Source organism: Panthera leo, chromosome D1 (assembly GCF_018350215.1).
Source record: "Panthera leo isolate Ple1 chromosome D1, P.leo_Ple1_pat1.1, whole genome shotgun sequence".
Classification (NCBI taxonomy): domain Eukaryota; kingdom Metazoa; phylum Chordata; class Mammalia; order Carnivora; family Felidae; genus Panthera; species Panthera leo.
Window position 1 is genome coordinate 57,544,117 of NC_056688.1, and position 24,893 is coordinate 57,569,009.

A 24,893-nucleotide genomic window follows, 5' to 3' on the forward strand; every position below is an offset into this window, starting at 1 on the left:
TTCTTTTCTCCCTATAAACTGGCATGCTTATATGTATAATGGGGATACTTTCTCCTTCTCTGACAGAAATCAAATTACATTCTAAGGTAGAAAAGGGTTTTGTAAGTTGTGAAGTTTTATATATATTTAAGGTAGTTAAGTCTAAAGTGTGTTCAATTTTATATATTGAACCATCTCCATGTACTATCTCTTAGCTCAGTTAATTCTGATTTAGATTTCTCCTCTATGTTAGCCACTCAGAAAGTACTTTTCCATACCATAGAATCAAAGCCTTGTCTAAGAACCAATTTAAAGACCACATAGAAGATCACCTCCTCCCTCCAACTAAGAATACATTTTGGAAACATGACACAAAAGCTGACACCAGAGCCATACAGCTGCTCTTGGGCAGGTAAGGGCTTTTAACTATCTTTCTTCCTTTTAAATTCTTCCTTCAATTCATTGTGTATATTGTTAACAGATTTATCTTCTGAAAGCAACACTTCCTTAGTCAATTGACTTCCAAGTCAATCTCTTGATTATTTGCATACTAAATAACAATCATTACTTATTACCTACTAAGTAAAAATCCAGTCTTTAGCCTTTTATTCTTAGCTTCACTTACAGAATGGTCTTCCACCTTTCTATTGTTATCTCCCAGTTCTCTCCCCAATACCACTGTTAGGGTATAATTTTCAAAACTCAGATTTTATTTTTTTATTTATATATATATTTTTTAATGTTTATTTTTGGTAAAGAATAAGAGAGAGCACAAGCGGGGAATGGCAGAGAGAGAGAGGAAGACACAGAATCCAAAACAGGTTCCAGACTCCAAGCTGTCAGCACAGTGCCTGACACAGGGCTCAAACCCATAAACCGCAAGATCATGACCTGAGTTGAAGTTGGACACTCAGCCAACTGAGCCACCTAGGCACCCCTCAGAACTCAGATTTTAAACAGATACAGCTTAATTCAGGGTCTTATTGTGTCTCTTATTACCTATGTGGCCGACGTAATTAGGCATGAAAAAAAATAAAAGGGATACAAATTGGAAAGGAAGAAGTAAAACTATCTCTATTCACAGATGACACGATCTGATCTGTACAAAATCCTAAAGAATCCACTAAAAAAATAAAACCAGGAAGATTGCAGAATATAAGATCAATATACAAAATCAGTCATACTTCTGTATCCTTGTAATGAACAATCCAAAAATGAAATTAATAAACAATTCCATTTATAATAACATTGATAAGAATAAAATACTTAGGAATAAATTTAACAAGAGAAGTGCAAAACATAAACTCTGAAAACTGCAAAACATTATCAAAAAAAGTTTTAAAAAATTTAAATAAGTGGAAAAAATTCCCATGTTCATGATTCAGTGCAGTCTTTCTCAGAATTTCAGTTGACTTCTTTGTAGAAATTGACAACCTGATTCTAAACTTCCTATGAAATTGCAGGGGACCCAGAATAGCGAAAACAGTCTTGAAAAAGAAAAAAGTGGGAGGATTCACACTACTTCTCATTTTAAAACTTAGTGCAAAGAAGTAGTAATCAAATCAGTTTGGTACTGACATTAGGGCAGATATATAAATCAAGGGAATAAAAATGAGTTTAGAAATAAACCTGTGTTTATGGTCAGCTAATACTCAACAGGATGTTCAGTCAGTGGGAAATAGTCTTTTCAACAAATGCTACTGGGACAACTGGCTAGCCACATGCCAAAAAATGAAGTTGGACCTTTATCTCAAGCCATATTTTTTAAAAAATCTCAAAATAGATGAAATAGCTAAATGGAAGAGCTAAAACTATAAAGGTCTTAACAAAAATTGAGGTAAATCTTTATGACCTTGGATTCAGAAAAGGTTTCTTCAATATGACATCAAAATCAAGCAACAAAAAAATAGATAAATCAGACTTAATGAAAATTAAAAGTGTGCTTCAAAGAACATTATTAAGAAAGTGAAAAGACCACAAAATGGAGAAAATATTTTCAAATCTGATAAAGGACTTATATCTAGAATGTATAAAGAACTAATACAACTTAATAATTAAAGGGCAAATCATTCAGTTAAAAATATGCCCCCCCACCTCCCCAGGGTGCCTGGGTGGCTCAGTAAGTTAAGCATCCAACTTCAGCTCAGGTCATGATCTCACAGTCCATGGCTTCGAGCCCTGAGTCAGGCTCTGTTCTGACACCTCAGAGCCTGGAGCCTGCTTCAGTTTCTGTGTCTCCCTCTCTCTCTGCCCCTCCTTGACTCACAGTCTGTCTCTTTCTCTCTCTCTTTTTGTCTGTCTGTCTCTCGCAAAAATAAACAAACATTAAAAAACACTTTTTTTAAATATAAGCAAAGGATCTTAATAGAAATTTCTCCAAAGAAGATAGTGAAATGGCTAATATACACAAGAAAAGATGCCAACACCATTAGTTGTCAGAGAAATGCATATCAAAATCACAGTGAGATACCATTCATATGCTCTGGGATGGCTAGAATCAAAAAGTCAGATAGTCAGTGTTGGTGAGGATGTGGAGAATTGGGAACCTCATACACTGCTTACAGCAGTGTAAAATGGTATAGCTACTTTGGAAAATAATCACTTCCTCAAACTGTTAACGGGTAGAGTTACCATTGACCCAGCAATTCAGCTCCTAGGTATACACCCAAGGGAAATGAAAACATAAGTCCATGCAAAAACATGTACATGAATTTGCATAGCAGCATTATTCATAATAGTTAAAAATGTTCATGAGATGATACATAGGGAAGAAAAAAGTGGGGTATTCATAAATTGTAATATTATTTGGCCAGAAAATGGAATAAGGTACCGATAACATACTGTAGCTTAGATGAACCTTGAAAACATGCTGAATGAAAGAAGGTTGTCACAAAAGAGAACATATTTTATGAGTCCATTTATATGAAACATACAAAAGAGACAAATCTGGAGAAACAAAAAGTAGATTCAGGGGCTTTTTAGGGCTGGGTATGATGGGGGGTAAGTCATAATAGCTAATGGATACATAGTTTCTCTTTGAGGTGATGAAAATATTTTTAAAGTGTGGTGATGGTTCATATCTGTAAATATACTAAAAACTACTGAACTTCTCACTTTAAATGAATGAATTGTATGTTATGTGAATTATGTCTAAATGAAACTTTTTTTTAAAAGAATCTAGCATAAGGTCTGAAAAATGACACATCAAGATATACAATCATGAATTTTCAAAATACTGGGTAAAAGGAGGCGATCTTAAAAACTTCTAGAAAGAAAAAAAGAAAGGTCATATAAACAGTATCAGAATTGGAATGACATCAGCTACTCCGGAGAACTGACCAAGATGGTGACATAGGAGGCTTCTGAACTCCTGTTCTCCCATGGACACATTGAATATAAAGCTACACACAGAGCAGTTCCCTCTGAAAAAGATCCAGAGACTGAGCAATTCCTACATATTGTATGAATGAGAAAATACCATTGAAATGGGTAGGAAAGGCAGGTGACTGTTTTGTGTAAATATACAGAATTCAATACAAGAAGTCAAGGAAAATGAAGAAACAATATGTAAAGCAAATATGAGTAAATCTGAAGGGATAAATAACAGCAATACAATAATAGCAGAGAACTTTAATACCACATGTTCCACAATGGATAGATCATTCAGACAGAAAACCAATAAGGAAATACTGGACTTAAATGACACAGACCAGATGGAGCTAATACGCATATATAGAACATTCCATCTAACAGCTGCAAAATACATACTTTTTTCAAGCACACATGGAACATTATCTGTGATCATATATGGGGCCACAGAACAGTTCTTAATATATTTAAAGAGATGAAAATATCAGGCATTTTTTTCTGACCACAATAGTATGAAACTAAAAATCTCAAGAAGAAAACTAGAAAATTTACAAATATGTGGAATTTAAATGACAGGCTCCTGAACAACTAGTGAGTCAAAGAAATCAAAAGGGAAATCAAAGTAACTTGAGACAGAGGAAATTGGAAACACAAGCAGATCTAAGAGGAAAGTTTATTGTATAAACATGTACATTAAAAAACAATGTAGGGTGGCTGGGTGGCTCATTTGGTTTAGTCTCTCACTCTTGATTTCAGATTGGGTCATGATCTCATGCTTCTTGAGATGAAGCCCTGAGTCTCATGTTCATGAGATCAATCCCAAGCTTGCTTGGGATTTTCTCCCACTCTCTCTGCCTCTTCCCTATTAATGCATTCATGCACTCTCTCTGTCTCTCTTTCAAAATAAATAAACTTTAAAAAATAAAATAAAAAATGAGAAAGGTCTCAAATAAAATAACTAAATTTATACCTCAAAAAACTAGAGAAAAAACAATCTAAGCCCAAAGTTAGCAGAGGGAAGCAAACAAAGATCAGAGTAGAATATGAAATAGACTACAAAGGCAATATAAAAGATCAATGAAACTAAGAGCTGGAGGTTTTTGAATACATGAACTGGTAGCAGACTGATGCCTTATGATTCCTTATGACTGATGCCACATCATAAGAGACTACTACAATCATAAGAGACTACCATGAAAAACGATATGCCAACAAATTGGAAGAGCTACAAGAAATGGGTAAATTCCAGGTTATGGGTATTAATTAAGGAGGGCACTTGTGCCTGGGTAGCTCATTCAGTTAATAAAATGTCTGACTTCAGTTCAGGTCATGGTCTTGTGGTTTGTGGGTTCAAGCCCCACGTCAGAGTCTGTGCTGACAATTCAGGAGTCTGGAGCCTGCTTTGGATCCTATTTCTCCCTCTCTCTCTGCCCCTCCCCTGCTCTCATGCTCTGTCTCTCTCAAAAATAAATAAGCATTAAACAATATTTTTTAAAAAATAAAGGTACTTGTTATGATGAGAACTGGGTGTTATATGTGATGAATCACTACATTCTTTTTTTTTTAATGTTTTTATTCATTTTTGAGAGACAAAGCATGAGGGGGCGCGGAGGGGGATGCAGAGAGAGAGAGAGGGAGACACAAAATCTGAAGCAAGCTCCAGGCTCTGAGCTATCAGCACAGAGCCTGACGCAGGGCTCGAACCACAAGATCATGACCTGAGCTGAAATCAGATCCTTAACCGACTGAGCCACCTAGGACCCCATGAATGACTAAATTCTACTCCTGAAACCAATATTACACTATATGTTAACTAACTGGAATTTAAATAAAAATTTGAAAAAAAAATGGATAAATTTCTGGAAATATGCAACCTACCAAATCTGAATCATAAAGAAACAGAAAACTTGAACAGACTGATTACAGTAAGGAGATTAACAAAATCTAACCTTAGAGTAAACCAAAACCTCCCAAGAAAAATAATGTCCGGAACCAGATGGCCCCACTAATGAATTCTACCAAATATTTAAAGAGCTAGTACCAATCCTTCTCAAACTCTACCAAAACACAGAAGAGGAGGGAGCACATCCAAACTCATTTTACAAGGCTAGCAGTACTCTGATACTAAAGCCAGACAAGGATACTACAAGAAAATAAAAGTATAGGTTTATATCCCTGATGAACAGTTGCAAAAATTCTCGACAAAATAGCAAATTGAATTCAACAGTACATTAAAAGGATTATACACCATAATCAAGTGGAATTTGTTCCAGGGATACGGGGATGGTTCAACATCCATAGATCAGTAAATATGGTATGCCATATTAACAAAATGAAAGGTGAAAATCATATGATCATCCCAGTAAATGCAGAAAAAGCATTTGACAACATTGAACACCCATTCATGATGAAACCTCTCAACAAACTGGGCATAGAAGCAAGGTACGTCAGTATAACAAAGGCCATGAACAACAAGCCCACAACCAACATCATAGTTAATAATGAAACACTGAATGCTTTTCCTGTAAAATGAGAAACAAAAGATGCCTGCTCTCACCACTCCAACATGCCTGTTTAATGGGTCATAGACAGTAGAATACATTCAAAGAAATGTTAATTGTAAAAAAGTATTAAAAGGAGAGGACTGCATTCTAAACAGTGGAGATCTTAACTTTAAGGGTGTGTGATGCAGGAGGGAAAAAAGCAAGTAACTGAGTGACGGGAACCTCAGTAAATGATTGCTATGTAAGATACCAAAAAGTAGAACTTCAAAAAGGAGCAGTGTTCTGGTGCTACAGAGAAGCCATGTGGATTGGGAAGTTGTTAGTTGGGTTTTGGCAGTTAGGGAGTTCTCACCTTTGAGAGAGATTATTAGATTACTATAGATCAGTGGTTCTCAACTGGGGAACTATTCTCCCCTACTTCCAGCCCCATGAGACATTTGGTGATGTCTGGACACATTTTGGATTATCAAAACTGGGGGAGTACTACAGAGATATGGTGAGTAGAATTCAGGGATCCAAAATGCACAGAACAGCTCCCAATGACCAAGAATTATCTGACCCATCATATCAGTAGTGCTAAGTTTGAGAAACCCTGCTGTAGATTAAAAAAAGGTGAGGAAAGGAGCAGATATCTATTGAGCATCTGTTTGTTCCAAGAACTATAGGAAAATGATCTAACTTGAAGGTAGTAATTATGTGCTGGTTTGGTTTTTGTTTTTGTTTTTTTTTGGAAATTAAAGAAGAGGATGGGGCACCTGTCTAGCTCAGTTGGAAGAGCATTTGAATCTTGGTGTTGGGGTCTTCAGTTTGAGGCCCATTTTGAGTGTAGAGATGACTTAAATAAACTTAAAAAAAAGGAGGGGGGGTAAAATTATAGCAACTAACATGAATGGGAAGCAAAGTTGAAAGAATTAATAATAAATCAAATGCTTAGCATGTTACCTGGTACATATTAAGTATTTACTAAATATTATTGCTTTTATTATTAATAACCGGTTCATTACCTGGGTGGCTCAGTCATTTGAGCGTCCAACTTTGGCTCAGGTCATGACCCCGCAGTTTGTGAGTTGAGCCCTGCATTGGGCTCTGTGCTAATAGCTCAGAGCCTGGAGCCTGCTTCAGATTCTGGTTCCCTCGCTCTCTGCCCCTCCTCCACTCACACTCTATCTCTCTAAAAAATAAATAAACGTTAAAAAAATTTTTTTAAATAAATTCAATAAATCCATTTACAGATGTTCATTCAGTGCTAGTTACTACACGAGAAAAAAACAAATGAAATATATACATACTTGTATGCTTATATTCCTTATTAATTTACAAACTTTTTGTAAGTAGGGTTTCTGTTTTACTTATTTCTATATCACACATAGAATTAATCTTGCATAATTAACCCAAAATACACATATTTTTGCTTAATGGAAAAAGGCTTATTTATGAATTCTTCACAAAAACAGCATAAGCATTTAACTCATTAAATTATAGTTGATTCTTTACCTTCTTCTCCCTGTTAGGTCATAAGCAGTGCAAGAATATACAGCAAGTTAGTTAGCCATCTCTGTATCATTCAAGACCTAACAAACACCTTGCCTGGCACATAATAGATGCCCAGAAAAATGTTTGTTAAATAAATGAGATCACAATCAGTGTCAGTAGTGTATTTTTTAAATACTAGCTGTTATCATCCCAGAGGAGGGGGAATACAATATGAAAATACTTATCAGATAGTCCTTCTGTTTAATGTGAGTCTTCTGCTTAACACATTTCTTCTATGTTTAAAACTTAAAAGTTTTTAATTAAAAAAATACAGTTGAACTGAAGCTTCTTTTAAAGTTCTTCTGCTTTGTTTTTCTTATCTCTACAGTGCTGAATTATCCCAAGGTCATTACTGGAATGGGCTAGGCTCTCCTCCAGATTCCCCATCTCCTGGGAGTGATGTGTACTGTAGCAGTGAGCTGAATGACCCTCAGTATGACCAGAGTCTCTTGGAGAGCTTATTTTACACGGCACCTGTAAGTCATTAAACCTGCTGCTTTGGGAATTGAACATGAGTATTAATATTATTAGGTGCAGGCATGTTGCCAGACAGAAAGCTATCCATTTTATATATCTCATTTTACAGATGAGGAGACAGGCCTAGTAAAGTTAAGAATTTAGGGGCAACTGGCTGGCTTAGTTGATAGAGCATGCGACTCTTGATCTCAGAGCTGTGAGTTCAAGCCCCGAGTTGGGTATAGGGCTTAGTTAAAAAAAAAAAAGATGGGCGTGCCCTGGGTGGCTCAGTCAGTTAAGCATCCAGCTCTTGATCTCAAGCCCCATGGAACCTACTTAAAAAAAAAAATAAATAAACCAGATTTAAGAATTTTGTCCAAGGACACATGTTAGAGCCAAGGTTAAAATTCAAGTTTACCTGAGTTCAAAGCCTATGGTTTTAGTATGTGGCTTCCTTAGACCTCTCCTAAGGAAGAGCTAATGCAGGCATACCCTCAAAACCAACCTCAACTGGTATCTTTTCAAAATATACCAGAAACACTTCTACTCACAGGTGTCAAATACCTCTACTGACCCTTAAGACATGACATTCTCAGGGCGCCTGGTGGCTCAGTCAGTTAAGCGTCTGACTTCACCTCAGGTCATGGTCTCATGGATCGTGGGTTCAAGCCTCATATCGGGCTCTGTGCTGACAGCTCAGAATCTGGAGCCTGCTTTGGATTCTGTGTCTCCCTCCCTCTCTGCCCCTCCCCCACATGTGCTCTGTCTCTCTCAAAAATAAATAAATATTTAAAAAAAAGATAAGACATTCTCTTTTCCAGGTAGTTCTAGCATTTTCAAAGTTCTTTGTTATATCAAGCTATACGTTCTATTCATTGATGTGCCCTCTTATAGAGTCTATATGTAATAAGTCCAATCCCTGTTCCATAAGTAAACATTTATATTTATGAAGATTGCTGTCATACTCCTGATTGTTCTTTTCTCCAGGTCAAAGATAACTGAAAATAGAAGGTAGTTTATATCAGCTCAGTGGTAAGACAAGAGTTACCAAGGTCAGAGGAAACAGGGAGAAGTTTAACATGAGATTCTCAGGAAAGGACATTACGCGGATTAGGGGGTTTTAACTGAGACTTGCAAAATAGTGTCTAGAGAAGTAGAGAAAAGATATGAAATGGGAATAGAAAGAATGACCTGTCTAGAGAAGAAATTTGTGCATTGCAAGGGATCTAATTTGAATTGATGAGAAATTTTGTGGGAAAGCCATCATCAATAAGGCAGGCTAGCCTATTGCTTTCTGTGACAGCCTTTGAATGTCAGGTGAGGAGGAAATGACATGATCAAGATGGTGGTTTAGGAATGTTAATGTAGGGAGCTAACTTGGGGGAGAATACGTGGAAGCGAACAGGAAACCACAGACTGGAAACCATTGGGTTATTGGAGGTGTGTATTAGAGGGAGAGCTTGAAAGAGAGTGGCAGCAATGGGGCTGGAAAGGAAGAGATGGATTTCAAAGGCATTATAAATTATTAGGATTTCATGACTTTTTATATTAAAAATCATCACTGATGCTATGTTACTTATGGGATAAGAAGGAAAGGGAATTTGTCTTTATTACACATTTTTTAAGGCTTATTTATTTTTTAAAATTTATTTTGAGAAAGATACAGAGAGCAAGTGGGGGAGGGGCAGAGAGAGGGGGGGAGAGAGAAAGAGAGAGAGAGAGAGAGAGAGAGAGAGAGAGAGAGAATCCCTAGCAGGCTCCATGCTCAGCACAGAGCCCAACTTGAGGCAGGAACTCACAAACTGCAAGATCATGACCTGAACCAAAATCAAGAGTCAGACGCTTAGCCAGCTGAGCCACCCAGGCACCCCTTTATTATACATTTTTGATGTGGTGGGGAATTTACAAGTTATCTATTATTTTTGAGTACTGTGCCAAATGTTTTAAATTCATTATTTCTTTTACTAGCCCTGTAAGATAGTGTTGTCTTGTACCTATCATGATATAAACACTTAGAGATGTTAATTACTAGTAATTAAGTGACAGAAATAGAATTCTTACCCTGGTCTATCTGGGGAAAAGCCTGTATTTTTCCCACTGGACCACATCATCTCATAAGCCATAAGCATGGCATTATTATCTGATCTTGACTTACCTCCCTAACCTCATTTCCCACTTTTGCCCTTTACCCTGTAGTCACACTGATTGTCTCATCACTCCTCAGACATTCTAGCTTTTTTTTTTTAATCTCTATTTCTTGCTCATACTGATCCTTCTCCTTTGAATGTTGAAATGCTTCTACACATCTGGTTACTTCTCTTTATTCTTTGAAAATAACTGATCACCTCTCTGAAGAAACCATCCTAGATTTCCCCACACAGAATTATTACCTGAATGGCCACAGGATCTTGCACATACCTCTATCACAGCCCGTGTTATATGAGACAGTTCTTCATGAGCAAGAACATACCTGCATTATTTTTGTATTACCAGTACACAAAAGCCTGATGAATTTTGAGTACTCAGTACTTAGTGAATAAATGAGTGCATGAATGGCACTAAGTAATCCCCATGCTATTTGAACAAAATAATTTAGAAAAGATTTGCTGATGGAAAGGAGTGAACCAGTAATGCAGTGGAAAAACAAAGGAGTAAGAATGCTCATATCCTTCCCCAGGGTCAGTGTTTGATGGTCTTAATAGTGAATAATATCCACAGCTTAGAATTCAGCATTATTCACCTGTGTTTTTGGTTCCTAAAATTCTTAGTTTTTAAACAACCTAGTTTATATTTACTCTCTTTTCCTTCAGGCTGTTAGACACTTTTAAATTTTGAATGTCTTGTCTATAACCATTTTTAAAAGCTGGCACTTAATAAAGACAAACCTAAGAATAAAAAGCTTTGTAATTTCCTCTTGAAAAAGTTGTTCTTTTTCCTTGAAGGACATTCTTATCATGCTTATTTAACTATTGTTACCCTTGTCACAGGTCAATATAATATACACCCTGAGATGCTGAAAAAAGTGAGGTGGAGGTGATAAACTTAAAATGACATTGGATCTATTCTGCATTTATGTTAACAAAAATTTTTGTTAATTTGGATTTTTTTAAATTTTTTTTTAAATTTAAATTGTCTTCTCTCTTTATTTTGCATTTTGTGATAGAAAGGGCTGATCAGTAAATTGTGGTAGCTCCTTTTTCTCCAAATAAAATTTAATTACAGGGGGCTTAGCAACTAGTTCCTCCATTAATAGAATTTGTGATATAATAAACAGTTCATCTTAGCAAGATTAAGAGTAGAATGAATTACTAGTAGTATGGAGTGGTGAAAAAAGGTTGAGTCTTTGCATTCATATAGATACATGACATTGTACCATTTTGCCTCAAATTGTGGTAGAAATACAGGCTTTGGAATCTGCCTTTGGTACTAGATGCATAGTCGGCAGTAAGTAAGTAATGATATTATTGAGAATTTGAAAGAAGAATCTGTTTTCATTTATTTTCTTTGAACTGAACTTGTGGGTTATTTTTAAATACCAAGAGAAATGTGGGATTATCTCCCTGGCATTAGTTATCTCTTTAAAAGACTTATATATGTGCAGAGAAGATTTTGATTACTTTTAGAGAAATGTTTTCATTACCAGTTTTTTTTTTAGTGCCTCTCTTTTTGCTTCTTCTCCCCCATAGAAATCGGATACCAGCATCAGTGATTCCTTCAGTGAAGACGATATTGTCTCTTCTAAAAAAATGAACCAGTCAGAAGCTCTTGCCATATCTCCCAAGGTTCTGGAGTCAAATGATAAGTTGAAAAAGAGGGCAGCGGGGAAGAAAAATAGGTGAGCCTCTCCATTAATGTTTATCTAGAGGCAAAAGCAAAGTCAGATTATTTTCACAAGATGTCTTAAAGTAAGTGACTTGTATTTCCCCAACACTATCATATTGGTTAAGTGAGTTACAATAATTCATTAAGTATTACCATCCTTAAAAGTGTAATAATATATGGGAGACTAGGTGGCTCAGTCAGTTGAGTGTCCAACTCTTGATTTTGGCTCAGATCGTGATCCCAGGGTCATGGGCTCGAGCCCACATAGGGCTCCATGCTGAGTGTGGAGTCTGCTTGGGATTCTCTCTCTTTCTCTCTCTCTGCCCCCTCCCTGCTTGTGCTCTCTCGCTCTCTCTCTCTCTCTCTCTCTCAAAAGAAAAATTTTTTTAAGTGTAATAATATGAAAAGATGGATACAGTAAAATGGGTAAGGGAGAAAGCAGAATTCGGGGTTGAATGTGTACTGCACTACATTTATGTGGAAAATATACGTAAAGAAAAATGAAAAGGAGTACACTAAAGTGATGATAGTAGTTATGTTAAAGTAGTGGGTAACTGAAGTAATGTCTGTATTCCTTGTAGAAAATCTAATTCTGTAACATCAGTTTTTATACTTGTGTGGAGACAAGCCTTTAGGTTATAAGAATGTTTTTTTGTTTTTGTTTTTTGAGAGAGAGAATGTGAGCAGGAGAGGGGCAGAGAGAGTAGGGGACAGGATCTGAAGCAGGCTCTGTGCTAACAGCAGCGAGCCTGATGTGGGGCTCAAACTCACAAACTGGGAGATCATGACCTGAGCTGAAGTCGGATGCTCAACCAACTGAGCCACCCAGGTGCCCAGATTACAAGAATGTTTTTTAACATTTTTTGAAATTTCTTTCACTGTGGATTAGGACCAGAATTCTGGTGATTGAAGTCATTTCTCAATCCTCAATAACTTGTGAATGAAGATACTTGCTGCCCTTCTTCTTTCATTTTCTTGCCTATCAAACTAGATTATTTCATGTTGGGCCTCGGACTGTCTGTTTCACTGTCTATATTAACTCCTTGCAGAAATTTGGTTGAACAACAGATATCAGAAACTCCAGAAGATGCCCGAGTGATGACACTAAGTGTGGATAGACTGGCCCTTTTGGGTAGAACACGTTCCGTCAGAATTATCATCGAAACAATGAGGGTCCCTCCAGATAGTCCTCAGATGACCTCTGGCAAAAAAAGCTTTTCTGGGAGACCACCTAACGTGACAGCAAAAACAAAGCGGTACGTCTCTAATATGGAAGAGCTAAATTTGACATTTCTGCAAAGTGTATCTGATGATAATGATAAATAATTGTATAACATTTTATGATTTATAAAGTGCTTTCATATGAATCATTCAGTCAACAAAAATATAACAAATCCCTCACTAGGTTTTGGGCATGATATTAGGTGAGCATGAGAATAAAGGCAACTAAGACCCTGACTCTGTTGTTACATACTTTATAGTCAGAAAAGAAACACATTTAAATGGTTATCTATATAACACAGGAATATAGGAGCCAAAATAGGTGTGTTATATTTAAAGTGCTGTAGAAAATTTGTAGACTTACTGTGGTGATCATTTTCCAACATATACAAAAGTCAAATCATTATGCTGTATGCCTGAAACTAATACAATGTTATATGTCAATTATGTGTCAGTAATAGAGAGAGAGAGAGCGCAAACTATGGGAGCACAGGAAGTTCTGCCTGAAAGGACTAGTTGAAGGCTTTGAAGAGAAGAGATAGGGCCTCTGAGGATCTGAGGTGCTGAAAATAGGACCTTGAAAGATATGTAGGATTGATCAGGCAGTAAATACGTTTGTTATTTGGTTTATGTTTTAATCACCTTTTTTGGTTTTGATTTTTAGCACCTTCTTTGTGGAATATCACTTTCCTGTGGGCTTTTCTAAAGGTGGATTGGGAAAAACAGCTTTGATCACTGAGGTCGTTCGACTTGCCTCCAGTAAAATTACAGATGGAAGTAAGAGACTGGTTTTCTGCTCCTTAGACATTTTGGCTGTGGAAGAATTTTTCAATCCCTAAATACTCATCTGACTTTTATAGTACTGTAGAATCTTAGAAAGTACTGATGAATCTACTCTAATTCCTTTATTTTATAAGTGAGAAAACTGGCCTAGAGGTGCTAGGACTCTTCTGATTCAAGTCAGGAAGTCAGTAACATACCTGAGACTAGAATGCAGAACTCCTGATGCTTAGAGCATGTTTGTTCAACTATTGCCATTTTTCTTCTATTTTTTATTAAAAAAATTTTTTTTAATGTTTATTTTTGAGGGAGAGAGAGAGAGAGAGAGAGAGAGAGACAGAGTGCAAACAGGGGAGAGGCAGAGAGAGAGGAAGACACAGAATCAGAAGCAGGCTCCAGGCTCCGAGCTGTCAGCACAGAGCCTGACACAGGGCTCAAACCCGTGAACCACAAGATCGTGACCTGAGCCAAAGTTGGATGCTTAACTGACGGAGCCACCCAAGCACCCCTCTTTTATTCTTCTTTTTAAAACAGCTTTATCAAGATACAATCACATACTATACAGTGTAACTATTTGAAGTGTTCATTGAACCCACTGAAGAATTCAATCATTTTTATTATATTCGAAGTGTTGTGTAATCATCATGATCTAATTTAGAACATTTTCATCACTTCAAAAGAAATTCCTTACTCATTAGCATTCATTCCTCATTTTCCTGTCTCCACCCACACCTGCACTAAGCAATCCCTAATCTATTTTTTGTCTATGATTTTACTCTGGGCATTTCATATAAATGGAATCATACAATACGTGATTTTTGTAACTGGCTTCTTTGACTTACCATGATATTTTCAAATTTGCTCTATGTTATGGCATGTTTCAGTACTTTGCTCCTTTTTATGGCTATATAATATTTACTTGTATGGCTATACCACATTTGTTTATCCATTCATCAGCTGATGGGCATTTGGGTTGTTTCTGCTTTTTTGGCTATTGTGGATAATGCTTATGAACATTAGTGTACATGTTTTTGTGTAGACATACGCTTTCATTTCCCTTGGGTATATACCTAACAGTGGAATTGCTGAGTCATATGATAACTGTATGTTTTAACTTTTTGAAGAACTGCCAGTTTTCAACAGCTGCTCCACCATTTTACATTCTCAGCAACTATGTGTGGAGGGTTCCAATTCTCCACATCTTCCCCAAAACTTGTTGTCTTTCATTATTTTTTATTTTAACCATTTTAGGGATTATGAAGTACTATCTCACTGTGGGGTTTTGGTTTGTTTGGTTGGTTGGTTTTTTAATTTTTTAAAAAAAACTTACTTATTTTGAGAGAGAGAGAGAGAGAGAGAGAGAGAGAGAAAGAGAGAGAGAGGATCCTAAGCAGACTCTGTGCTGTCAACACAGAGCCCAACGCAGGGCACAATCCCACGAACTGTGAGAACATGACCTGAGCTGAAATCAAGAGTCAGACACTTAACTGACTGAGCCACCCAGGTGCCCTTCCCTGGGGTTTTGATTTGTATTACCCTATGATTAATGATGTTGAGTATGTTTTCATGTGCTTACTGTCCATTTGTATATCTTGGAGAAATGTTGCAGTCCTTTGGCCATTTTTAAGTTTTTGTTACTGGGTTGTAAGAATTCTTTATACATTCTGGATATAGGACCCTTATGAGAGCTATGATTTTCAAATATCTTCTCCCATTAACAGGCTGTCCTTTCACTTTCTAAAAAGTATCACTTATAGCACAAAAGTTTTAAATTTTGCTGCAGTCCAGTTTAGTTTTTCTTTTGTTGCATGCACTATTGTCTTTTTTTTTCTATTTTAAGTATTTTTACAAAAAAGTAAAAGGCTTAAAAGGGTACTATAATAAACATTTATGTTCCTGTCATCCAAAGTTATATAACTTTCTAACAGATTTTGTGAATATCTTTGCCTTGGTTATTCAATTTAATCCATGAACTGTTCATCAGTGTGGAATTCTTTCTCTGGGAGCTAATTTGAGAAGTAAGAGATATGATCCTAATTCTCCTATACATTCAAGTGACTTTCCTATATGGCATGGTAACATTGGATTTTTAAATTTTTATTTTGTTTCATTTATTTATTTTTAATGTTTATTTATTTTGAAAGAGAAAGATAGCATGAGCAGGGGAGGGGCAGAGAGAGAGGGAGGGAGGGAGGGAGGGGGAGAGAGAGAGAGAGAGAGAGAGAGAGAGAGAGAGAGAGAGAGAGAACAAACCCCAAGCAGGCTCCAGGCTGTCATCACAGAGCCCAACATGGGCTTGAACTCAAGAATCATGAGATAATGACCTAAACTGAAATTGAGATTCAGACACTTAACTGGCTAAGCCATCCAGGTGCCCCTATTTATTATTTTAACTAGATATAATCCATTTACTTGGTCAAAATCTTTGTAGGCAGTGTTGTAAATTTTATATTATTACTAAGATATTTTATGCATATGTAAGCAAATATGTTTATCCTTTCTCGCCCTCCCATTTTTACCCAAGTATTAGCATACTATATGCACTGTTCTGCACCTTGTCTTTAACAGTGTATCTTAGTAATTTTTTCATTAGTCCTTTCTGAGTCATAATATTCCATTGTATGCATATGCCATAATTTAAACACCCTTTATTGTGAGGTACCTGGGTGGCTCAGTCACTTGAGCATCTGACTTCAGCTCAGGTCATAATCTCATGGTTCGTGGGTTTGAGCCCTGTATCAGGCTCTGTGCTGTCAACACAGATCTCACTTTGGATCCTTTGTCCCGTCTCTCTCTCTCTGTACCTCCCCCACTCGCACTCTCTCTCAAAAATAAATAAACATAAAAAAAATAAACATGCCTTGATTAATATATCAATATTTAAGTTATTTCAATTTTACTGTTAAAAACGGTACCTCAGGGGCGCCTGGGTTGGGCGTCTGACTTCAGCCAGGTCACGATCTCGCGGTCCGTGAGTTCGAGCCCCGCGTCGGGCTCTGGGCTGATGGCTCAGAGCCTGGAGCCTGTTTCCGATTCTGTGTCTCCCTCTCTCTCTGCCCCTCCCCCGTTCATGCTCTGTCTCTCTCTGTCCCAAAAATAAATAAACGTTGAAAAAAAAAAAAAAAGGTACCTCAGTGGAATAATTTTGTACATGCATCATTTCTCATTTGATGTGGGTATATCCAGCACAAACATTAAAAATACTTATTTACTCTTAAAAACAGCACTTAAAGTAAATTTAATATATTTTTACTAGGATGTGTTGGTGTTACTTTCCCCATCATCTTAAAGGAAGAATTAGGGCATTTAAAATTTTTCATATGTTTACTTCTGGCTGAACGCTTAAATTATTGACAGCAACAGAAGCTGTTATGGAGGTTTGTTCAGAGCATTCAGGAATGCATAATTGATCCTGCTGGTTGAAAGTATATTTGAGGAGCTTTAATATGCTTAAAACTTATCAAACCCCTATATGCAGAGAAAAATGTTGGATCATTTTCTCCGATCTTCGCTTCTATCTCCATCTACCTGTGTCACATCTGGTGATTTTCTTAAAATTTCTCTGAGCCTCAGTTTCCCCATCTATAAAATTGAGATACAGCAAAGGCACATGAGTTTCAGTTACTGTAGTACCTGCAAAGCAAGGACACAAGGGATTAATAGACAGTCAAATGGGATAATGAATATAAAAGCATTAATCTCTGAAATAGTATGTAACAAATAGTAGCTCACATTTACGGGGCACTAAACTACATGCCAAGAATTCAACTCAGTGTTTTATATACATTAACCATTTAACTGATTTTCATAAAAAAAAAAAAAAAAAAACAAAAAAAAAAAACTCAGTCCTTTATGACTGTCTCACTCATAAATTAAAACACAAATACACAACAACAATCAAGTATCTTGTCTAAGATCATACAACTGGCTTATTGGTGAACTAGAATTTGAACCTAGAACATTTTATATTCCAAGCTCTGTGCTCTTAGTCTGTATTGCTTTTCAATTATTACTATCATTATTGTTGGCCACGGTAGTTGAGTTCTCCCCATGTCCTTCTGTAAAAGATCATATTGGAAGTGTGGAATAAGCATCAAACCAGGAATTAGAAGACAGATTCTAGTTCTGTTTATACCACACACTAATCATATGACCTTAGGCAAATCACTTTTTTCATCTGTGGGCCTCTCTTAACAGTAACATGGATTGGACTAGGTATTTTCAAGATAACCTTCCAACTCTTATTTTCCACCCTTCCAGCTCTTAAAAAATAACTTCTCTGGGACATTGTTTAGCAATTTATTTACATGATTTCTTTTTCCATTGTTACCTAACTCGCTTTTTATGGTGGTAAAAACAAAAACACAAGCTTTAGAAACAGTTAAGATAATATAGTGCTAAAAATGTACCTAGATGGTGAGGAAAAATCTGAATGAAATAGTTTTGTTTGTACAAAAAAGACTTTTTGGTATCCACAGTGCTTTTTCATCTATTACCTCAGTCCTTTCAGCACACTGATGAGCTATGGGTGTTGTCTTACTTCCCTTTTCCTGGTAGGAAAATCGGGGAAACTGGTCTCTTGGGTGTGGGTTTTCCTGGGCCCAGACCTTTTGTTTACAGTTCCTGTGTGGATCCAGATTAGAAGACCCAGATCCTGTTTATGAGTACCAAGAGAAGTATACAGAGTCAAGAATTAAGATGGCAAAGATGAGGGACGCCTGAGTGGCTCAGTTGGTCAAGCATCTGACTTTTGATTTTTGGCTTAGGATCATAGTGCTGAGATCTGTACTGACAGTGCTGAGCCTGCTTGGGATTCTGTCTCTCTTCTCCTCCCCAACTCGCACATGTGTGCACTCTCTCTCAAAATAAATGAACTTAAAAAAAATTTTTTTTGTTGGGGCATCTGGGTGGCTCAGTCAGTTAATCCTCCGACTTCGGCTCAGGTCGTGATCTCTTGGTTTGTGAGTTTGAGCCCCACATCGGGCTCTGTGCTGACAGTTCAGAGCCTGGAGCCTGCTTCAGATTCTGTGTCTCCCCCTTCTCTCTGCTCCTCCCATGCTCATGCTCTGCCTCTTTCTGTTTCTAAATAATAAATAAACATTAAAAAATAAACGTTTTATTTTTAAAAAGTTTTTAAGAACGTAGAAAAAATAAAGTTAAAAAAATGATGGCGAAGATGAATAAAATTGATCAGTAGACCAAAATGAGCAGTTTGAGTGAATACCAGAGGTAGCAAGTCTCTCTGTAACTGGGCCTTGTGAGGGTTTTCCACATCCATTTTAAGAGTATAGAAGTGAATGAACAGGAAGATCATTTTACAGGTGGTAAATTGTGGTTGAGGTGGTCACTAGCAAGTAACAGAACTGGAGCTGGAACTTATATTCTTTGATTCTAATCCCAGATTCCTTTTTTTTTTTTTTAATCTGTTAAAACCCCATAGCAGTGAGCACAAACTCAAATACTACATTATCCCATTTACACTTGTTATTACAGCAGAAACCCCTTCCCTTCCATCTAAGAGACAGCTTTACCCTGCCTAACAACACTGCCAAGTAACATCAGTACCTGGCACCCTGTGTGAATATGATAGTAGGAGTCCCCTCCCCTAGTCTTCAGCCAGAAGCTAAACTCATTTTTGTTGTTACACTTTTCGATTCAATTCTCTTCATTTATCCCTCATTGTCCCACCTCCAGCCCAACCCCTTCTTTTGTTATATTGCTTACCAACTTGTCTTTTAAAAACAATAAACCATATTACCTTACACCCAGTGAAGATCTCTTTTTTTCCCATCCTGTGCTCATGCGCTTGACATGAATTTCTCATAGCAAAACTAGAGCAACATAGCACTGCTTATCTTCCATGTTTCATACCTAGGGTTTTCTCTTTGTATCTGCTCCTTAAATCCCTATACCACTAACACCTTTAGGAAATTACATGGACTAGATTTCTGAAAGAGATTTTAGTTAGATCAAAAAGGAGGTGGGTGGGTGGTGTCAAAGCATGGATTGATGATTGGTCTAGTTGGGTAGCCTGACATGTGCTTATGTGTTTGATTCTCCTTACAGTGGTGAAATTCCAGCAGCGATCTGTGTTTCCAGTACAGTTTGGTGGCCCAATGATAGAACACTGGTGGAATTCCAACCTCACTTTCCAAATTTACACAAAGAAAACCCCACAGAAAAAGGTATCTCAAGTCTTTTTAACCTTTGCCTTACCATTTATACTAAGGAATTAGAGCATACTTAAAATTATATTCCTACCTAAACTAGGAATTTCTCCAGGCTCAAACGGCACTAATAACTTAATTCTAATTTCTGTTTACTATTTGTTATAAGTCAGATATGCTAAAAGCACTACACGAACACACTATCAAATTTAATCATTACAACTCTGTGAATTAGGTACATTATTATCTTTATTTTACAGACAAACTGAGATTTAGTGAAGTTTAGTAACTTGTCTAAGATCACACAAGCTAATAAAAGACAAAGCCAGGCAGAACTCCATCTCAAGTTTTCTGACTTCACATCCTAAGTTCTTAACCTTTTCACTGTATTCCCTGCTTACAGAGAGGTGACTACTTAGATTGATATAGGTTATTAGCCTTAATTTAAGACTCTATTTCCTATTTCCAGGCAGAATATGTAGAGATCCAAGAAAATATAATGTGGATAGCAGTTTTGACCAGCTTATTCCAAGTTTATCAAATGCACTTGCAGTTGGCAACATAAATCAATAAACTATGTCATGAACAGTTTTTTGTTAAACAGTAGCCTTTTTAATCTTTGACCTCTTCTTTGGTATGGATCGCATGAGAAATATAGCTTGAGGTTTTTTTGTTTTTTCGGAGGATATAAATAATACAAGATAATTCTACAACCTCAAGACAACCTCTGTAAACATTTCAGTATATTTACATTGAATCATCTAGCTAATGACTTCTTTCTAATAAGAGAATTATACATGTGTTTTGCAGAGAACTTGAAAAAATATTTTTGAAAAGCAAAAATTGTCTATAATCCCATCACCAAGAAATAGCTATTGTTAATATTTGTTTTCCCTTTGCTTTTTCCAAATGAATACAATACATGTGTAAATCTTTGGCAGTATTAAGATAACTTTGTATACAGTGTTTATCCTGCTTTTTAAAAAGTTTAACATTATCTTTATAAATATTTGGAGATTTACTATATATAACTTAATACCCTATTTTACCAAACATCAAAACAGATATTGGTCATATTATTTCAGACTTTTTGTAAACATCATTTTAATGGCTACATATTATTGCATTGTCGCAGTATGGTCTATAATTAATAATTCCTAATTATTGGACCTCTAGTTCTAATTGTTAATTTTTAAGACATTTAAATATTTAAGATATATTTGTGTGTAAGTTTTTTATGTGTTTCTTATTTCTTTAGTATAAATTCCCAGAAGCAATTACTAAGCTAAAGAGTATATTTTTTAATTTTTTTTTTTAATGTTTATTTTTGAGACAGAGGGAGACAGAGCGCGAGTGGGGGAGGGGCAGAGAGAGAGGGAGACACAGAATCTGAAACAGGCCCTGGGCTGTGAGCTGTCAGCACAGAGCCCGATGCGGGGCTTGAACCCACGAACCATGAGATCATGACCTGAGCCGAAGTCAGACGCTTAACTGACTTAGCCACCCTGGCGCCCCAAAAGAGTAAATATTTAAGGGGCACCTGAGTGGTTCAGTCGGTTGAGCATGTCTGACTTGATTTTGGCTCAGGTCACGATCTCCCAGTTCATGAGATTGAGCCCCACATTACTCTCTGAGCTGACAGTGCAGAGCCTGCTTGGGGGTCTCTCTCTCCCTCTCTCTCTGCTCCTCCCTCCCCCCAAAATAAGTAAATAAATAAACTTTTAAAAAAAGAGTGAATATTTTTATTGCCAAATTTGCGGTCCAGAAGTATGTTGCCAGTTTATATTCCCAGCTTCACACATATGATAGCCTCTGTTTTTCCATAACCTTGATAGCATGAGATATATTAAGTTTTGTAATTTTACTAGCCTAATGGCAAAAATTTGTATCATCTAAATTTTATTTTTTTATTTTTATTAGTGAAGTTGAAAACTTTTTGTAAAGCATTAACTCTTAAAAATAAAAAAAAATAATCTTCCAAACTCTTGGTGACTTATGAAACTCTCTATAATTTTCCAGGGAGAAGTAATAAAACCCAGAATGGGGACCAAAATATGACAGAATATAGATTCCCACTTAAAGTTGCCTTCGTCAAATAGTTAAGCTATTTACTTCATAAAGCATGGGTTCTCTTCTAAGCTGTCCTATGTTGTCACTTCAGTTAAAATCTCCCATGGCTTGTCTTTAGTTAACCTGAATTTTTTCTTTCCTTCTCTCAGCCAGAAGTCATTGGATCTGCATCAATGCCTTTACGAAGTGTCATTCAGTCTGAGTTGCTTTCTTTCAGTAACCAGCTTCCAGTGCGACAGGAAAATGGTCAGACTCCACTTGGCCCCCTTAAGGTACATAGATATACATTCAGGTAGTTAGGTATTTACAGAGCATGCATCACTGGCTAGCATGAACAAGAAAATCAGGGCCTCTCCTCTTGCACTTCTGTTAAAATAGGGCAGCAGACCAGAAGTAGACCCACAAACGTATGGCCAACTAATTTTTGACAAACAGGAAAGAACCATCCAATGGAAAAAGACAGTCTTTTTAACAAATAGTGCTGGGAGAACTGGACAGCAACATGCAGAAGATTGAAACTAGACCACTTTCTCACACCATTCACAAAAATAAACTCAAAATGGATAAAGGACCTGAATGTGAGACAGGAAACCATCAAAACCCTAGAGGAGAAAGCAGGAAAAGACCTCTCTGACCTCAGCCACAGCAACTTCTTACATGACACATCCCCAAAGGCAAGGGAATTAAAAGCAAAAATGAACTACTGGGACCTTATGAAGATAAAAAGCTTCTGCACAGCAAAGGAAACAACCAACAAAACTAAAAGGCAACTAACGGAATGGGAAAAGATATTTGCAAATGACATATTGGACAAAGGGCTAGTATCCAAAATCTATAAAGAGCTCACCAAACTCCACACCCGAAAAACAAATAATCCAGCGAAGAAATGGGCAGAAAACATGAATAGACACTTCTCTAAAGAAGACATCCGGATGGCCAACAGGCACACGAAAAGATGCTCAACGTCGCTCCTTATCAGGGAAATACAAATCAAAACCACACTCAGATATCACCTCATGCCAGTCAGAGTGGCCAAAATGAACAAATCAGGAGACTACAGATGCTGGAGAGGATGTGGAGAAACAGGAACCCTCTTGCACTGTTGGTGGGAATGCAAATTGGTGCAGCCACTCTGGAAAACAGTGTGGAGGTTCCTCAGAAAATTAAAAATAGACCTACCCTATGACCCAGCAATAGCACTGCTAGGAATTTACCCAAGGGATACAGGAGTACTGATGCATAGGGGCACTTGTACCCCAATGTTTAGAGCAGCACTCTCAACAATAGCCAAATTATGGAAAGAGCCTAAATGTCCATCAACTGATGAATGGATAAAGAAATTGTGGTTTATATACACAATGGAGTACTATGTGGCAATGATAAAGAATGAAATATGGCCCTTTGTAGCAATGTGGATGAAACTGGAGAGTGTGATGCTAAGTGAAATAAGCCATACAGGGAAAGACAGATACCATATGTTTTCACTCTTATGTGGATCCTGAGAAACTTAACAGAAACCCTTGGGGGAGGGGAAGGAAAAAGAAAAAGAGGTTAGAGTGGGAGAGAGCCAAAGCATCAGAGACTCTTAAAAACTGAGAACAAACTGAGGGTTGATGGGGGGTGGGAGGGAGGGGAGGGTGGGTAATGTGTATTGAGGAGGGCACCTTTTGGGATGAGCACTGGGTGTTGTATGGAAACCCATTTGACAATAAATTTCATATGTTGAAAAAAAAAAATAGGGCAGCAGAATTACTGTGAAGAAAATAAACAGTATGATATAATAGTGAATACCTGGGAGGAAATAGACAATGGTGGTCAGAGAAGGTCTCTCTAAGAAAGTAACATTTTAGGTAAGATATGAAGAAGGAGAAGAGGCCACCAAGTAAAAAGCAGAGGAAAGATCATTCCAGAGAAAGGGAATAACACAGGCAAAGGCCGTAAAGCAAGAATGTTGCCATATAATAGTGAGCCAAGAAGGAGAATGGTAGAGAGTAAGATTGGACAGGCACTCAGTAGCCATATCATTCAGAGTTTTGTAGGTCAGCATAAAGAGTGTAGATTTTATCATTAGAGCCATGAAAGGACTTTGAAGTATGAGAAAAACATCTGATTGACTTTTTTTTAAGTTTATTTATTTTGAGAGAGTGTGAGTCAGGGAGGGGCAGAGAGAGAGAATCTCAAGCAAGCTCCTTGCTGTCAGCACAGAGCCTGATGTGGGGCTCAAACCCACAAACTGTGAAATCATGACCTGAGCTGAAGTCGGAAGCTTAACCGACTGAACCACCCAGGTGCCCCTGATTTACATTTTTAAAAGATAACTGTGGACAATAGATTGTGGGGGGCAAGAAGAAAAATAGGGAGACTGTTGAATTAGTCCAGGAAAGAGATAATTGATGGCTTGGACTAGAGTAGTGACAGGGAACAAGGAGAGAAGTGGCTGAGTTTGTGACCTGGTGGAATGAATTCTGATATATAATTTGTTGGAAGGAGGGTTCTTTCCTTGTATTAAGAAGCTGCAGGATTTCTTAGGTAGCAGAATTTGAATGTGTAGCTTCAGTATGGCTTTGTCTTATTGTCCTGGTGAGCTTTTAAAATCACAGCCAGGGGCACCTGGATGGCTCAGTCAGTAAAGCTTCTGACTTCACTTCAGGTCATGATCTCATGGTTAGTGAGTTCAAGCCCCACGTCAGGTTCTGTGTTGACAGCTGAGAGCCTAGAGCCTGCTTTAGATTCTGGTCTCCCCCTCTTTCTTCCCCTCCCCTGCTCATGCTCTGTCTCACCCTGTCTCTCAGAAAATTAAAAAAAAAAAAAATTTATAAAAAAAACATCTTTTTTTAATTATCACAGCCATACCCATGTCATTTCCATGGCTCTCCATTATCCAAAAGATAAAATACAGGGCTCACTATGTGGCCCTAACATACCACTTGCAGCTTCCTTACCAGTAGCCATATCAAACTATGTAAAGAATTAGTAAGGTATCATGATGGTT

The 24,893-nt window shown here is 37.1% G+C and overlaps 1 protein-coding gene across 3 annotated transcripts in view; it reads left to right on the plus strand.

Moving 5' to 3' along the window:
- Positions 1–24,893, plus strand: part of C2CD3 (C2 domain containing 3 centriole elongation regulator) — a 144,612-nt gene that overhangs the window by 29,528 nt on the left and 90,191 nt on the right. For 2 of the 3 annotated variants that reach the window (XM_042906813.1, XM_042906815.1), the window contains 7 exons: positions 233–391; positions 7,714–7,861; positions 11,528–11,676; positions 12,713–12,919; positions 13,549–13,661; positions 19,731–19,849; positions 22,051–22,173. In XM_042906813.1, coding sequence (XP_042762747.1) covers positions 233–391; positions 7,714–7,861; positions 11,528–11,676; positions 12,713–12,919; positions 13,549–13,661; positions 19,731–19,849; positions 22,051–22,173 — 1,018 coding nt within the window. The remainder of the gene's footprint in view (positions 1–232; positions 392–7,713; positions 7,862–11,527; positions 11,677–12,712; positions 12,920–13,548; positions 13,662–19,730; positions 19,850–22,050; positions 22,174–24,893) is intronic. The other variant, XM_042906814.1, reaches the window with a different exon arrangement.